Below are 16,617 nucleotides of genomic sequence, written 5' to 3'. Positions count from 1 at the left end.
CAAAATCCTTTCTCCCCCTGCATGAGAATTCGACCTTCAGTTAAATATAAATATCTTACGGAGACCTCCTGCTTCCTTGAGTGTGATGGATGACTCTTAGGTGTGTATCCTTTGGCTCAACCCTGAGAGCTATGTCTATGAAATTATTACAAGAGAAATTGGATCCTTTGGGACATGAGGCTTTTATTTTAGGGAAGCTTCCACCCTTACCCAAATGTGGATCTCTTCTCCTTGCACCTGAACTGTATAACTGGCAGCAAGGACTCTGCAAAAGAAGAAGGTCTGACACTTCCCTGCTAGTGAACTGGATCCTTGAACTATACCCATCTGAGTACACTGCTGCCAGAGTGGCCTAAGACAGTCTTGTAAGTCTGACTACTTACTGGAAGCCAAGAAGGCTCACTTGTGGGCGTGCTGCAGCTGTGAGTCCAAACTCCACTACCTGGCAGATCTGTAGGGAAAGTTTCAGGGCAAACAGTCAAAGCAAAAGGGTGACTTAGTTTATTTGATGAAGGCTTTAAATAATGAGATCAGTCACGGATCAATAGGAATTACAAACTTTGAATTGTTTTCAAAAGAGTACCACTATTGCTTAGGAGGAAGAAAGAAGAAAACTTTTATTTCTTGGACTTTTTTGAGTGCTTATTATGTTCCCAGCAGTGTACCAGGCATCACAAATCTCAGCTAATCTTCAAAACATTTCTAGGAGGGAGATCTGGTTATTTCTACATACAGGTGAGGAAAACTAAGATCAAAGAGAATAAGTGACTGCCAAGCGTCACAAAAAATCAGTGGTTAAGTTGGAACGTCTTTCTGAGACTGAGCTCTTTCCAGTACACTAGGCCGCCCCTCATTGGTTCATTCATTCAATAAATTGTTATTATCAGCCAGTCCCTTATACGTTAGGTGCTGGGGAAACAAAGAAGAATCACCCACAGCACAACCTGCCTTCAAAGAACACACAGAATAGTGGGAGAGACAAATAGACTATTAGATCAGTGTATTAGGTGCTATAATAAGGAAAAACAAAGGGTACAGTGGGAGTGTTCAGGAAGGGCATTTAACACAACCTTGGACATTCACAAAAGCCTTCATCAAGGAGACATATAAATTAACTCTTGAGGATGCAAAGGGGTTATCCAAGCAAAAGGCTACAGTGGGAGGGAGAAGGATATTAGAACAGGGGGAGAACTCTACCTGAAGACTCAGAGGTGACAAAGAGTGTGGTAAATTCAGAAAACAGAAGAATGGGGGGATGCAAGGAGAGGAAGAAGTGGTAACAGATAAAACTGGAAAGATAAATAAGAGACAGATCATGAAGTATCTACGCCATAGGTACAGATTTTGGACATAAATAATCATTACAGAAATTTGATCTAACATTTTAGGAAAACACACAGAATAAGTTCTTAACTTTATCTGAGAAAGCCAGAGAAAGTTTCCTGGAGGAGACAGGACTTTAAGGATAAGAGGATTTAACAAAGCTGGTAAGTGAGAAAGGGAATTCTAGGCAAAGAAAGCAGCTTATGCAAGAGAGTAGCAGCTAGAAGAGTATGGATATTTGGGAACTAAAGTAGTTCAAGGTTCTTTTGAAAAAGTAAGGAATTGGAAGATGAAACCAGATAGGAAAATAGTGGCCAAGTGATGAATGGCTTCTCATTCCAAGCTAAGGCATTTGGACTTTATCCAAAGCAATGGAGAGTCACTGCAGGATTTTAAGAGAGGAGTGCCATGATTGTATGTTCACTGTATGAAGCCCACATCCCAGTAATGTGGAAATGCTTTGCTGGAAGGGGATGTAAATTGAAACAGGAAACTAGTTAGAATCCTGCTGTAGTCACTCTGATGGGTTGAAAAGAGCAGAAAAAGAGACTGGGGGGCATTTGAGAGAAAAATTTTTAGAGTACAACCAAAGGGATCTAGTGACCAAATGAATATTAAAGCTGAAGAAGAAGGAAGAATCTGGGATGATTTCCAAAATTCTAGTGCACTTGAGAAAACATAACACTTAACATATCTTTTAAAAAGACAAGAAGCATAGGCTGAAATAGGATTAGGCATTCAAGAGATTTTAGGTGGCAGGGAGCAAAGGAAGGTGAATAGAGTATTCAGACAGCAATGTAGGTCTGACATCTATAAAAAGGGAGGGAGAAGGAAGAAGAATTGGATAGGAAGAGCCCTAGACTGCAACACAGTTCCAAAAAAGGTTCACCCAAGCTGATGGAGAGTCCTTGGGCCAAAACTGCCTGTTGCAAGAGTCTCATGTCTCAGTAGAACAGACCTACCTTAGTACTCCACAGTCTCCATCACTGGCTGACAGCAACCTGCAGGAAGTGTGGATCTCAGCAAAAGATCACCTGTGCCAGAACCCTCTGGTGATAAGAGGATTGCTTTATCATATCTGAAGCATCTGTTTCAATGATGTAGACATGGAATACTCATTTCTGTGTCTTTATTACCCACTAGATGCAATGTTGTTGAGAATAAGAACTGATCTAGTACAGTGTTTGGTGCAGAGAGAGTGTTAAATAAATGTCTGTGGTATGAATGAATGAACTAGATCAGGATAATCCAGAATCAAAACGGAGTAAGGAATTTATTTATTCCTGAAATATCACAGCAGCGTCTGACAGGTAGCCAGAACCCATCCCTTTCTCAAAGAGATCTGCCAGCTGAGCAGTAAGGTACAAACCTGAGCAACCAAGAAAGCTTCAGCAATCATCCCTCTCTGTGGCTGTGAGTGCCCTATTTGGCAACAGACAGATACCCAGCCTAGACGGAACATGTCAAGAAAGTCTACTCATGAACATCTGATAATATATTTTTCAGGGTTAACCTGGAAATATCGCTCTGGTCATTGGGCGAGCTCCACCAAGTTACAAGGACAATTTAATTACAGTGTGGGCAACAAAATTCACTCACTCTGCAAACTAAGATATGTCGAGAAAAAATAATGTTCCTAATTTTGTCTAAAAGTATTAGAGTTTTCCTCCTGAGTCTCCACCTGTGGTTGAGGGAAGAGTTTAATCCAATGGGATAATGCAAAGAATAGCTTCAGAAAAATGTTCCTCTTCTACAGATTTAAAAATAAAAACCTCTGAGACATCCTCCCCATGCCATGCTTCTCTCCTGCCAGCATTCAAGGCTGAGTCTGTGCCTGCGCTTTGCTCCTACTGACTGCAAACAGGGAGCTTGCAGCCAGTCTTCAAAGAGGAGGAAAACCAGGACTCTCACCTACACTACCTGCAATCCCTTTTCTTTCTCCCTCTTCTCCTTTCCACCATCCCCTGGGGGCTGAAAATAGGCTTTCCCTTATATCATGTCCCCTTATACCACCAGCAACAATAAACTTCATGGATTCAGTGTCATAAGAGTAGGACTCCAAGAGGTACATACTTCCAGCTCAACCCTTGATAGGTTACTAATAGCTAATATTTGTTATGCATTTACTATGCTTTAGTTGCTAAAACACTTTCTATACATTTAATCCTCACACCAATCCCATGAAGGATGCCTATTTTATAGCAAAGGAAACTGTGAAGTCCAAGGAGGTTTAGTAACTTGCCAAAGATCATGCATCTAACAAGTGGTGGGGTCAGGATTTGAACCCAAATGTGTGATTCCAGAACTAACATTCTTAGCCACTACATTATACATTTTTCTAGTCCAGCAAAATGTAGAAATACCAGAAAATATATACAAGCAGCAGCAGCACTTGTTGGAGTTTATAAGGTCACTTTTGCTTTCTTAAAACAGAACTTCTCACAGATTATGAACAAATAACATTGACCTTCCTTTCCACTTATCCCAAATCAAGAAAATCACAAACACAACTTGCAGATCCTCTAGATAGCCCTGTTCGTCAACAGCTGGGAAATATCAGGGATATTGTATTGGTATAAGGTAAAGAGCATTGGTAAGCTCTGAAACTGTTTAAGAAATGTTAGAATGTAATTTGGGGGGGGTGGTTTTGTTTGTTTGTTTTCCATTCATAATCCTCCTGGGACCAAACTATGGTTCAATCTCATTGACTGTGAGGAGCTATGAACTTGGCCTAAGAGGTCAGAGTATCAAAAACGAGTAGTTCCACGAGACATGGAACATAGGGGGCCCTGGTGGAAACTTGGAAGGTTTCAGGAGGTACTGTCATAAGTTGCTGTTGATTCCTGTGCTAAAGCCCCACGCAATACACCGAAGAACAGATGCACTTGGCACAGACACGGCTTAGGAACAAGCTCCAGCATGTAACTGGACTCCAAATGCGGGGACAATTCTCATTCCCATACTTTGACCCTGGTCACAGTGTGGGAACCAAGCCATGCTCTGGTCCTTTGTGCGTGAAACAACTAGATTTAAGAGTCTTAAGGGATTTAGCAACTAAATTTACTGAAAGCAAAACAAAACAAACAAAATGGCCGCTTCCAGGGTTTCTGAGAAATGGGAGTGAGGCATTAGGTAGTTCTTCCCCATGGCCTGGGACGTGGTGAGGAGCTGGCAAATTAAGTATTTTCCCTGATAGATTCAGAAGACCATATCCTCCCCAAAACAGCTACACTTCCCTTCAGTGTGCCTCCAGCAGCAAGACTCCTTTCCTCGGCAACCCACCCACTACTCAGACCCATATCCCCACTCCCACCCCAGACCTGGATTAAGGGAAGTCCACATATTGATGAAGTTGCATAACAAAGTCTGAGCTTTTCCATGTGTCACCTCCAAATTTCTCTGAAAGCGGAAACAGGAGAGGGGTTGGGAATGCCACACCTATGAATCTGATTTCATTTACTCCCAGGGAAGGAAACTCTGCACTCAGCCAACTGGACTACCACAACAGGCTCCCTGTCAGGAAATTCTACATTTTCCATCCATATTCCAGGCTCCAGTGGAATGAACAGTAGTGGTAACTTGAGCAAGTTTACTGCAGCACATCCGAATCTGTTAGATCAGGGAAGGATTTAATGGAGCCTCAGGAGAAAGTTCTCAGTCAGAAGAGGAGTCCTTCAGAAGTTAGCCAAAGGCACCAGGAAACAAACAACAACCAAGCCAAAATCTCTAGTAAAATGTTATGTTCAATTAAAAGAGAAGAAAATCCCCACACCCAAAGCAGAAGGCAGAATCAGGAACTCAGGTAAGGGCTAAAGAACCAGAAAGTCAGGGCTAGGTAGAGAAGCTGTCAAAGTGACAGGAAGTAGGAACGAGTGTTCAGAGTGGGTGAGGATGAATCCCAGAGCAGGCTTTAGGGTGAACAAAGCAGACACCAACTGAGACAGCATGGTTATTCCACCGTTAAACTTCCCTGTGCTGAAAAGAAGCAGATATTTTTATTAATTACAGAAGTACTCGTTTCAGAATCCTTCTTTTTTAGTGAATTATGAATGAATATTAAATCATTCTTATAAGTTTCAACAGATACCTTTTTGAAAGAGAATTTTAAGTTATGTCAGGATTAGGAATTCTCCTAGCAGCCCCGAGAGGTATGTATCAATTTGAAAGCAAACAATACAGACCAAAAGACATTTTGAAAATGTCTATAATTTTGAAAATGAATATATAAATCAGAACAACCCGAGAATTCATTTTTGGTTACATATGACAAAATGCCAAGTAATGTGGTGATCTTTCATGCTATGTCAGAATGTAACCCCTTCATAAAATAACAACAATAATAATAATAGCAGTATTTATTGATTATTTACTCCATGTGGGACTCTAAGCAGTTTTCATGTGTTAACTCACTCATTCCTTCCAACAACCTATCAAGAAAATACTGTTACTATTCCCATTTTACAAATGAGGAAAGTGAAATAGAGAGAGGTTAAGAAACTTCCCCAAGGTCACCCAGTTTGTAAGGGCAGGGTCAGGATTTGAACACAGGCCGTCTGGTACACATTCTTAGCCCCAAAACTTTATACCTGAGAGCCCCATTAGTGACAGAAATCCAGATTCAGAATTGCCATGTGTCCTAAATATGTTTACAAGTTTGAGATCTCAAGCAACAATATTCTCATTGACTTGTCAGCACTGTTCAGTGACAGGAAGGAAATCAATACCTACATAATTTTATTAAAATAAAAGTGATTATACTTACAAAAACTGCTTATATATTTTTTTATAAAACTCTGAAATTTTAAAAGCAGATATGCATCTTGGTTAATTAAACAAACCAAAAAACAGTTGGGATTTTTGCCCAGTCTAAAAACTTAAAAATGACTTGAAAATCTACTTTAGCAAAATGATAAAGGAATGCAAAGGACGACTGAAATTGAAGTAAAATGACTTAACCACCAGACTGGATTAGAACCTAGTATCCAAGGGTCTTGATTTTCATTCCACTGCTTGTCATTACACAGTGGATTTGTGGAAACTGGTCTCTTGTGGGAATTCCTGTTACCACACAATTCACGGTCTGTTACGCTAACAGCTTCACCTACTGCATGCTGACACAATACACTGAGCTGAAACGATGGCACACGTTGTCTCATGAATCTCTAAAACCCCGTGAGGTCAGTATTACAGTCCGCATTTTTAAAAGGGGGAAGAGAGGTAATTAAAGTAACTCACCTAAGGCCAAAAAGTCTTGGAAAATGGACAGAACCAGAATTCAAATCCAAGTCTGTGGGACTGCAATGCTTTTACTCTCTCCCCTGTAGATCACTACATTGCTATCAGTATAACCTTTAAGTTAAAGTTAATAATCAGCTCATTACGTTGAGCTGATAGTTATTAAAATACAACTCCATGTCTATACAGTGAGTGTTTTACCACACTGACACTTTCCAAAGACTATTTCACCCTCTCCAAAACAACCATACAAGGAGAGGCCATGAGAAGTGTCCCGAGTGGGACAGAATGAAGCAGTAGTGTCTCTCCTACTGATGTGACAGAAGTGGTGCCAAGGGAGGGTAAGGAAGAGCCCTGTAATCCTGAGACAGGTCTAAGGACTCCTAGGCTCCCTCCTGTGCCCGCAGATGCTCTATGGAAAAACGGGTTCCTTGGATCCAGGCTTCAGATGACCAGGCTCACACCAAAGCATCTCCATGAACATCTTCAGCTTATTATTTCCCAGAATGAGAATGTATGAGCGGCCAGCAGGATATAACATTGTAATTACTTCTCCAGTCATCATAATCACCTCAGTTGCTGGTAGAAATAACTGGATGTCAAAATTGAAAAGAAAAGAAAGTAAAGTAGGAAGAGAAAGAGGAAGGAAAGGACGATTTTGATGGCCCTCTTTTGGGCCTCAGTACTTGGATATCTGGAGCTGGTAAAGTTTTGCTGCATCTGCCGCATATGCCTCCCCAGAGAGAGGATGAGCAGAAAGTAGGAAGCTAGAGATACAATTAAGGGAGGGAGGTCCCACAGAGTCCCAAGAAAATGGATCAGCTTATATTCATTTCTTTTCTTTCTAAAGGGTTCAGTCACATTCCCTGTTCCATCAATTCCACTGAGAACAGACTAGATCTTAAATTCATGGATCAGAGAGACGGCACTGCTACATGATAAGAGCAGGGTACCAACAACATCCATACAACCAACCTGGAAACTCTCCACTTGAGCCAGAGGAACGTAGGATGGGAGAAACTGGCGACTTTCAGGCAGTAGAAGACACTGAGACAGGTGGCAAGCCAAATGCTCAGATGGTTTGTAAATGTCCAGAAAATATCACTAGTCTGCATGATTGCAAATTATTCATCGTGGAGTTTGGAAGAGAACACCATCAATCAAGAGAATCCACAGCAGAGGGCTTCCCTGGTGGCGCAGTGGTTGAGAGTCCGCCTGCCGATGCAGGGGACACGGGTTCGTGCCGCAGTCCGGGAAGATCCCACATGCCGCGGAGCGGCTGGGCCCGTGAGCCATGGCTGCTGAGCCTGCGCGTCCGGAGCCTGTGCTCCGCAACGGGAGAGGCCGCAACAGTGAGAAGACCGCGTACCGCAAAAAAAAAAAGAGAATCCACAGCAGAACAATCCTGGAGAGACCCCGGTTAGTGATGATGAAGTCAGACAAAGAGGTTCTCTTGTTCTTGAACCAGCTGCTACCATTGACCAACCCATGAAACTATTCCCCGGCATTCCCAGAATGAACTGAGTGGCAGTCAGAACCAGAAACCCGCACTCGGTGAGTCCCAGCATGTCAGCTATTAGGCAGACCTGATCTTCGTTCTTTCTGTGGATGAACACTCTCTTGCTAACCTGAAATCTGTTAATCACCTCTACCTGCTGCTTCTCTGTACCTGTCTCTTGTCTCTGCCCAATTTAGTCTGCTGTGGAGCACAATTTAGCAAACCCTCTCTGCTCTTTCAGGTTAGTCTGTCCTCTTCAGAGACGACATGGATTGTCACATTCCATCTATGATCTAAACTCAGAAGCTCTTTGCCAAAATGCAAATAGAGTAGTGTCCAGTGTCACAAAGAGAAAGAAGAGATCTGAGTCACAAAGAAGATGCAGGATTTGGACTCAGTTTCAAAGGCAGAAGGGTTCTGAGCCACCCAGAACGGAAAGGTGTGTCACCAGAAGAGTCGCACAGAATCACTCAGAAGAGTGCAAAGTCTTACTCTTCAGGAGGGAGGACTCAGGGACATATACAAAAGGGCGAAATATCAGAATTCCACTATAAGGCACTATTACAGTCACCCTGGAGGGAGGTTTACATTCATAAAATAGAAAAGGTTCAGTGTCAATGGTCCTGGATTAGAATTAAAAAGTGTGCCTCTTAGAGTATGCCTTACATGAAGGGGCTACAAGCTCTTCCCTAGTGAGCCATAGCATCGGAAATTCTTAACTACCTGAATATTTAGTGATAACAATAATGAAGTATCATATGAGCTACTCAAAGTATGGATTTTTTCAGAGGGATGACCACTGTATTGATATGTCAGTAATAGTTCAGGCTGACAGAAAACACACACTCTGTCAACCGAAACACTGCCTTACAGATTTTGACTATAACCAATAGTAATACTTTTTATATTGTCTTACATATATATAAAACATATATATGTATGTATATATATACATACATATATGTATGTATATATATACATGTCACAGCAGAGAGATCAGCAATATATATAAAATGATAAGTAGTATGCAGCTTTCCAAGTCCCTTAAAGTCCTGACCTGGAGAATGCACAATGGCCAGTAATAAGTCTAAGTGAGCATCTTATCAGGATCCTAAAGGCCCACCCTCAAACTATATATGCATAAATACATTCTGTATGTGGCTAACATGGACGATTTTCCATTTCCATTGCCTCCACCGTGGTCCAAGCTACCATGATCTCTCATATGAACTGCTCAATGGCCTCCTAACCCATTTCTCTACTTCTAATCTTTTCTCCCATAATACATTCTCCATACAGCCCCAAGAATGATCTTGTTAAAGTGTAAATTAGATCATTCCACTCCACTACTTAAAACACTTCACTGGCTTCCCAGTGCAACTGCACAAAATATAAACTCCTCATAGTATACTGTATACTGAGAATCTCTTCTAAATTTCCTTCTGCATGCAACAGAATTCAAGATAAATTTTATAATATCACATGGTCTGCGTTAAGGAACAGGTTTTACTGGAGTAAGAGAAAACTTCTATATCCACAACAGAAATGGAAGCATGGTTCCTCCTCACCCTCCTATGACTGCACAGAGGGACCTGGGCACTGCTAGGTTAGCAGTATACATCTGTATGCCAATGCAGATACCTCATCCTCTCTATTGGTCTCACTTCTTGTAACAAAAGTGTGAAAGCAATTTTGTCAGTAGGAAAATAAACAGTCTGCCTAATGCCAGAAAATCTGGATTTGGGAAACCAGCTATTACAGGAGCTGTCTAGGAAGGCCACCTGACCAACACCTGGGGACCTTAGATGTTCTAGTTCCCAGTGTTAGAAGGAGAAAGTCATCAGTTCTGTGGGAATTGAGCTTATGTGAAACACATTAAGTGCTTCACAGAAGTGAAAGAAGTGAAAGAAAGATAAACAGGTTATCTTTTCCCAGATAACCTGTTGTCCAGGCAACCTAGATTGAACTCCTAGGGTTATTTTTGGATGACTTTCATCTTTGCAGTATAAATTTCCTAGCAGAAGTGTTCAAATTTCCCAGTTTGTCCGGGACATGTTGCTCTGAGTAATTTGTTAATAATGCACCCTTTTGGTGTTTTACTCACTGAATACCATCTGGCCCTAAGCTCAGTCCTTGGAACACAGTAGAACCTCAATAAATATATATGGAATAAATAAATCTTCCAGAAGTTTTATTTTTGCTTTTATCTCAAGTTTTAGATTCATATTCTAATATCGTTGGATTTCAAGAAAAATAATGGAAAATAAATGAACTAGAAGTTAAATCTTATTTCTGTACTGCCACTCATTCACCTAACATTTCTTGAGCATCTACTATGTGACAGGAAGTATACCAGGTACAGGAAATCATGGACTAGAAAGCAAGAGAGACATATCTACAAAAAAATTACATAACGATGTGACCAATGCTTTAAGAGATAGATACAAAATATACATGTTTGCACAGAGAAGGGACCAAATTCTGCCTGGAATAGTCACAGGCTTGAAAGAGGAGATAACATTTGAGATATGTTTTTTAAAATAAATGGGAGTTCACCTGGCAGGCAAGGTAAAGAAATGGGAATTCCATGCACTACCGAAATAGATGATGATTTATCCACCAACATACCCACAGACTATCCAAGCAAGAAAATAATAAATATACATAATACTTAATTACAGGCTATGCACTGTTTTAAGGTAGCTAGAGTAAGTCACTTAATTTTCAATGCATGAGGTGAGTTCTATTATTGTCCCCATTTTTAAGGAGGAGGAAACTAAGGCTCAGAGATTCTCATAGAGCTAGTAATCAGTACAGCGAGGATTCTGACCCAGGCACTCTGGCTTCAGAATCCATTGCCTTAACTAAAGACCTCAAAGATCACCTATTGATGACACCTCAATAAATACAAGAAAAAAATGGGGACTTGAGCGGTAATGTTATGTCAGAGACAAGATCTTAGATCCCCTCTCTTTTAGATCACACTGCATCATCTGCTCTGGTTCTTAATGGTCCCTATAAACTCTCAAACCATGGGCTGCACCTCAAACCAACAGGTGTTTTATTGAGAACCCTCTGGGTCCCATTCTCTGCCTTTAACATTACTCCTCATTTATCTATATAACACATTTTATCAATTAGGGATCTGCTACTATGGTAAAATGGAAAAAATCCCAGAAGATAGTAACCTAGGTTTCTTGCATCCTTCCCATAGAAATGCTTTAAGCTAATTATGTGACATTAGGCAAGTGTCTTGATCTTTCTGATCCTCAGGTTGGAAATAAATAAAGAAGAGGTACCAGATAGTCAATATGAATGAATGCTTTAAGGACCTGGGTTCTGGAATCAGGCCTAGATTTGAATCTGAGTGTCACTGCTCATTAGCTGTGTGACCTTAGGCAAGCTAATCTTCCTAAACTTAAATTTGCTCATCTGTGAAATAGGCATAATAATAGTACCTATCACAGAATTGTTACAGTGATTAAGATAGTGACTATAAAAATGTAAAATGCAGGAGTGTTTTTTAAACGTTATCTATTAATAGGGTCACTGCCCTACACATTACCCATACTTAGGATATTTTTATGAAAACTGCTATTCTTTTAATGTAATATTTAATACATATAAAAATACATGTAACATATAGGTAAATTATAAAGCAAACAAAATAAGTACCCATAATCCCACCACCCAACTTAAGTAAAACATCACCAGTGGTACCATGGCACACGAGTGCTTCTTCTCTGTCCTACCCCTTGTTCCGTCCCTCAGCTTCCTATGGTAACTCTTCTTGAATTCTGTATTTATCATTCCTTTTCGAATAGTTCTATCATATAGGTATCTACCCATTAAAATATTGTATACTTGATTTTAACACTTATAAAAATAACATGCTATAACAAATATCCTCTGCAACTAGAGGAACACTCTGTTTATAAAGCTATTCCTGTTACAGGATAACTGTAATTCATTTACCCAGCTGTATGATAATCTACTGTGTGAGCATTTATTTATCCATTCTCTGTGGATGAACCTTGGGGTTGTTTGCAGTTTTGTACTGTTAGGTACATTATTGCTATGAACACCTTTGGACCTGTTTCTTGGGCCACATGGGTAAGAGTTTCCTATAGAGTGTACCTTAAAGGTTGAATAACTAGGTGAAATTTCAACAATATCAAAATGACTTCTCAAACAAGGCAAGTTAATCTCCCTCAAAAAGAGGTGCCAATTTACACTCCCCCCACTAGTTTCCATTGGTCGACAACATCCTCCTTCACACTTTGTTCTTTCAAATGTGTTGAAATTCGCTAGCATGGAGGTCTTGAAAGTTCATTGCAGTTTCTGGTTTTCATTTCCTGGATTAATGAGGTTGACCACATTTTAATATATTAATGGATTATATTTCCTTCTCTGTGAAATGCCTGTGTCTTTGACCATTTTTGTACTAAGCTGTCATTTTTTTATTTCTCCATAGGTTTTCATATATTCTAGATCATATTCTTTTTGCTTTGTAGGTCTTTATATGTTCCAGATTGTATTTCAGTTACATTATTTCAAATATCTTCTCTGCCAGTTTGTGACTTGTCATTTTGCTTTCTTTATGGTGATTTTTGGTTTAAAAAAAGGTTATTTTTAACAGTTAAATTTATCACTCTTTTCTAAATTCAAGTTATTTTAAAAAAAACCAAAACTCCACACCCCCAAATTATAAAGCCATTGTCCTATATTTTCTTCCCAAAAAGTTTTTTTCTAAAGAAGGGGGAAGTTCCCCCTTAATTTTTACCTCCTATTGTTTATTTATTTAGGCCACCCCACACGACTTGCAGGATCCTAGTTCCCTGACCAGGGATCAAACCCAGGCCCCCAGCAGTGGAAACACCGAGTCCTAACCACTAGACCGCCAGGGAATTCACCTCTTCCAAAATTTTTGTTTTTCCTTTTACTCTTTAAATAACCAAGAATTGACTTTTGCATAAGGTGTAAGGTAGAGATCCAATTTCACTTTTTTCTATTGATTTATGGATGACAAATTTTCCTAGCATCATTTATTGAATAATTTATACTTTACCCAGTCATCCAGAATGCCACTTTCGTCATATATACTTTCCATATATGCATGGTCTGTTTGTGGGTTCTCTCTTCTACACCACTGTTCTATTTGTTTATTCCTGCATCCATAGTATACTTAATTTATCACTGTAACGTTACTTTCAAAAAGAAAACTGTCTTGCCAACTGGCAGAGCAAGCCCCCCATCTCACTCTTCCTCTTCAGGAACATGCTGCCTGGTCTTAGATCTCTGCTCAACAATACATCTTTAGAACCAACTTGTCCAGTTGCCCCAAAACACTTCTGGGAATTTTTGACCTGTAAACATCAACTTGGGGAAGGTTGACATCTTTACATTGTGATGCTTCCAATAAATAAAAATGGTGTACCAATGTGTTTAAGTCTTCTTTTAATGTATTTCAATAAGTTTTATGTCCTCCATAGGAACCACACACCTGGAGACATCTTTCATCTTCTGATGCTCTTGTATACGGCATCTTTTTAAAACTACATTTTCTCTGCTGTTGTTTGCAGTTGACTTTGGTATACTGATCTTATTTCCAGCAACACTTAATTACTCATCCATAGATTCTTTTGTATCTTCTATGTAATCACAGCCTTGTAACTTTCTTCCTTTCCTGTCTTTAAACTTTTTCTTTCCCTTCCTAACTGTGCCCTGATACAACAGATTAGTTCCTCCAAAGAGATACCAGAGAGCTCTCATTCTCTCTCTCTGCCAACACTCACAAATAAGAGGTCATGTGAGCATACAGTGAGATGGTGGTCACCTATAAGCCAGGAACACAGGCCTCACAAGAAACCATGCTGGTACCCTGACCTTGGGGCTTCCAGCCTCCAGAATAGTGAGAAAATAAATGCCTCTTGTTTACATCTCCTAGCCTATGGTATTTTGTTATAGCAGCCCCAACTAAGACATCCAATGATGCAAATAAAAACTATGTTATACTTAGGATCCGGTTATTTTCCTGTGGGAAATCTCCTCACTCCAGATTATCTAGTCTGCTACACTGCCAGGAGAAGCATAAGGGCAGTACTTCTGTTCTTAAGTGTTCCTTTATTTAACAGGGGGCTGTTAACTAAGGGTCCTCATTAGGGACTTCAAGCAAAATTAAACAATATTTATTTGATGAGTGTGTGCTCATATTCATGCTTTTTAAGGCTAATTGCTAAGGTTTTGTGTGTCTTTGTTCCAATCTCCTCCTCAAATTTAGAATGAGACATAAGTTAAAAGCCCGAAGGACTGTGGGAGCAGAGGTGAGATTTTACTTCTACTTACAGTGGAAGTCGTCCAAGAGAAAGGCAAGAGTAATGAGTTGATCACGTATATGGAGATAAAGGTAAGAATGTGTAAATTCGTAAGGATTAGGTTTAACTGCAAAGCACAAATCAGTGGCTTAAACAAGGTAGAGATTTATTTGTGTCTCCAAAAGAAGTCCAGAAGTAGACTGTCCAGGACTGGTATGGTGGTTCCATGGTCATCACAGATCCCAACTTCTTCTGTCTTCCATCCTGAAGATAGTATCATGCTCCAAGACCACTAGTGGAGATTCAACCACAGAGTCCACATTTCAGACAAGAAAAAGCCAAATGAGGGTTTAGAGAAGCACACAGGATGAGCCTCCCAACAGAGTTAGTTCACTGAAGGAACTTCCCTGGAAACACCATCAAATAACTTCTGCTTATAGCCCCTTAGCAATCCTTAACTGCAAAGGAGAATAGAAATACAATATTTTAGCTGTTCACACTGTCATCCCCAATAAAATATGGGTTCTGTAAATGTAGAAGGAGTAATAGATATTGGGTATCATATTAATGTTTTTTGTTTTTTAATGACGTTTCTCATCTTCTGTATTTTACGATGTCTTGACATCTTGGGGCCTGGCAGACCCTGGGAGGGACTTTCCCCACTCCACCCCCAAATGATAGCTGATTCCTAGAAATAGTAAAGGACTTGCCCACGAGCATGCCTTTGATATGACACCAGGCAACCCTGAGTTCATAGCCCTCATTAGCTTTTCATCAGGCTCCTGAAGTCCAGGACACTACTCCTCTGCCTGAAATCACCCCAGGGCAAGGTACCTGACAACTAGGGACCACCGCTATTACCCACTGCCTGCTGAAATGTATTCAAACTGTCCAATCCTGAACTTGCTCAGCGCTCCTATCCTGTCTCACCCATTCTTTCCCCATGAAAACAACAATAAAAGCTCTGACCCATGCTTTTCCCTTGCTCCTTCGGCCTCCTGACCTACCCTGGTACCTCTCCGTGTGATGCTGGCATGGTGTGTTGCACGCCCTCCTCTTGAGAACTGTTAAGTAATAAACTCTTCGTTCAAAGGCAGTTGTCTCTGTGTCTGTCATCATACCATTCCTGATTAGAACAAATCCCATGTACATCGTAAAACAGGTAGGCAACTGGAAATCTTTCCCACAATATGGTTTTCCACAACAGGAAGCTGGAATCCTGGCATCATCTGAAAGTTATCTCACAAAAATCTGCTTACAATGTGTCTGGCAGAAGAAAAATAAAGTCACTCTTGCCTCAGCATCTCTTCTGAGCGCCAGACTCGTTAACCTTCACCCTAGAAAGTCTACAGTTAAACTATTTTCAAAACTGAACTCAATATCTTCGCTCTTCTCAAATCTGCTGCCACATCCATATTCCTTAGTCTCTAATAAAATGTCATCATCTACACAGCTGCCCAAGCAGAAGTTTCAAAAGTATCTTCTGGAGTCCCACGAAGTGGCCTCTGGGATGCTTTCAGGCACCCGGGTAGACCCACGCAGTCCACCAGGGGGGTCACTAGAGGCCACAGAGCTCTAAATTGCGGCCAGACAGCGTGACCAGGAGTAAGTGTAACACTCACCGGACGCCAAGACTGACGACGGATGGGAGGGGAGTGTATGATATTGACATGTTGGAATATTTTGTATACATTGGGTTAAGTAAAAGTATTAAAATTTAGAAAAAAAAAATTATCTTCTGATTGCCTTTTCTCTTACCACCAACACCTGTTCTGTCACCACTAGGTGCTGGACAGGAGCTATGCGTCCTCGGTTGTCTCCAACCCAGAGCCTAGCACAGGATCTGGCACGTAGTTGTACGCGACGAATGAGTCGATGTGAATCCTAAACATCCCTTGTGTCACCTCTCATCCCCACTTTACTAACCTTTCCAGGCTTATTCAGTAGCTTCCTAACTACCGCCAGGCTCTGCTCCTTCTAACCCTTCAACTGTCTTCTCAGTTCTTTCTAAAGCACAATTCTGATAAGATGTCGCTGTTTTAAAACCTTCTATGGATCCCCATTGCCAAAGTCCTCTGCAAGCTTTCAACACCCTTTACAATCTAGCCTCAAATACCTTTCGTGTTTCATCTTCGAATGCTTCGTATACTTTTAAGTTTCTGGACCTTCGTTCGTGCCGTTTCCTCTGCTGAAAACTAACCTAACTATTCTCTTCTGCGCCCCACTGGACTCTGTTTCTACCGTGAC

At 40.6% G+C, this 16,617-nt stretch overlaps 2 protein-coding genes across 3 annotated transcripts in view; both read right to left on the bottom strand.

Annotated features, from left to right (window-relative positions):
• The window catches only part of SSBP1 (single stranded DNA binding protein 1), a 67,732-nt gene that overhangs the window by 37,559 nt on the left and 13,556 nt on the right, over nucleotides 1–16,617 (bottom strand). The window contains exon 8 of one of the 2 annotated variants that reach the window (XM_082846997.1): nucleotides 14,516–14,662. The exons of the other annotated variant lie outside the window; for it this stretch is intronic. The gene's annotated coding sequence lies outside the window, so the exon portion shown is untranslated. Of the gene's footprint in view, nucleotides 1–14,515; nucleotides 14,663–16,617 lie in introns of those variants that run through there. 2 annotated transcript variants of the gene reach the window in all.
• TAS2R3 (taste 2 receptor member 3) lies at nucleotides 6,971–8,126 on the bottom strand (the record flags this gene model as incomplete). The annotated part of the gene is given in 7 exon segments (XM_082846580.1): nucleotides 6,971–7,143; nucleotides 7,146–7,452; nucleotides 7,456–7,514; nucleotides 7,517–7,682; nucleotides 7,686–7,719; nucleotides 7,928–8,045; nucleotides 8,048–8,126. Coding segments are annotated over 7 exon segments (936 nt in total).

The sequence above is a fragment of the Leucopleurus acutus genome (assembly GCF_964270905.1).
Source record: "Leucopleurus acutus genome assembly, chromosome: 9".
Classification (NCBI taxonomy): Eukaryota; Metazoa; Chordata; class Mammalia; order Artiodactyla; family Delphinidae; genus Leucopleurus; species Leucopleurus acutus.
The sequence above is the reverse complement of the archived record's forward strand: the minus strand, read 5'-3'. Positions and strand labels throughout refer to the sequence as shown.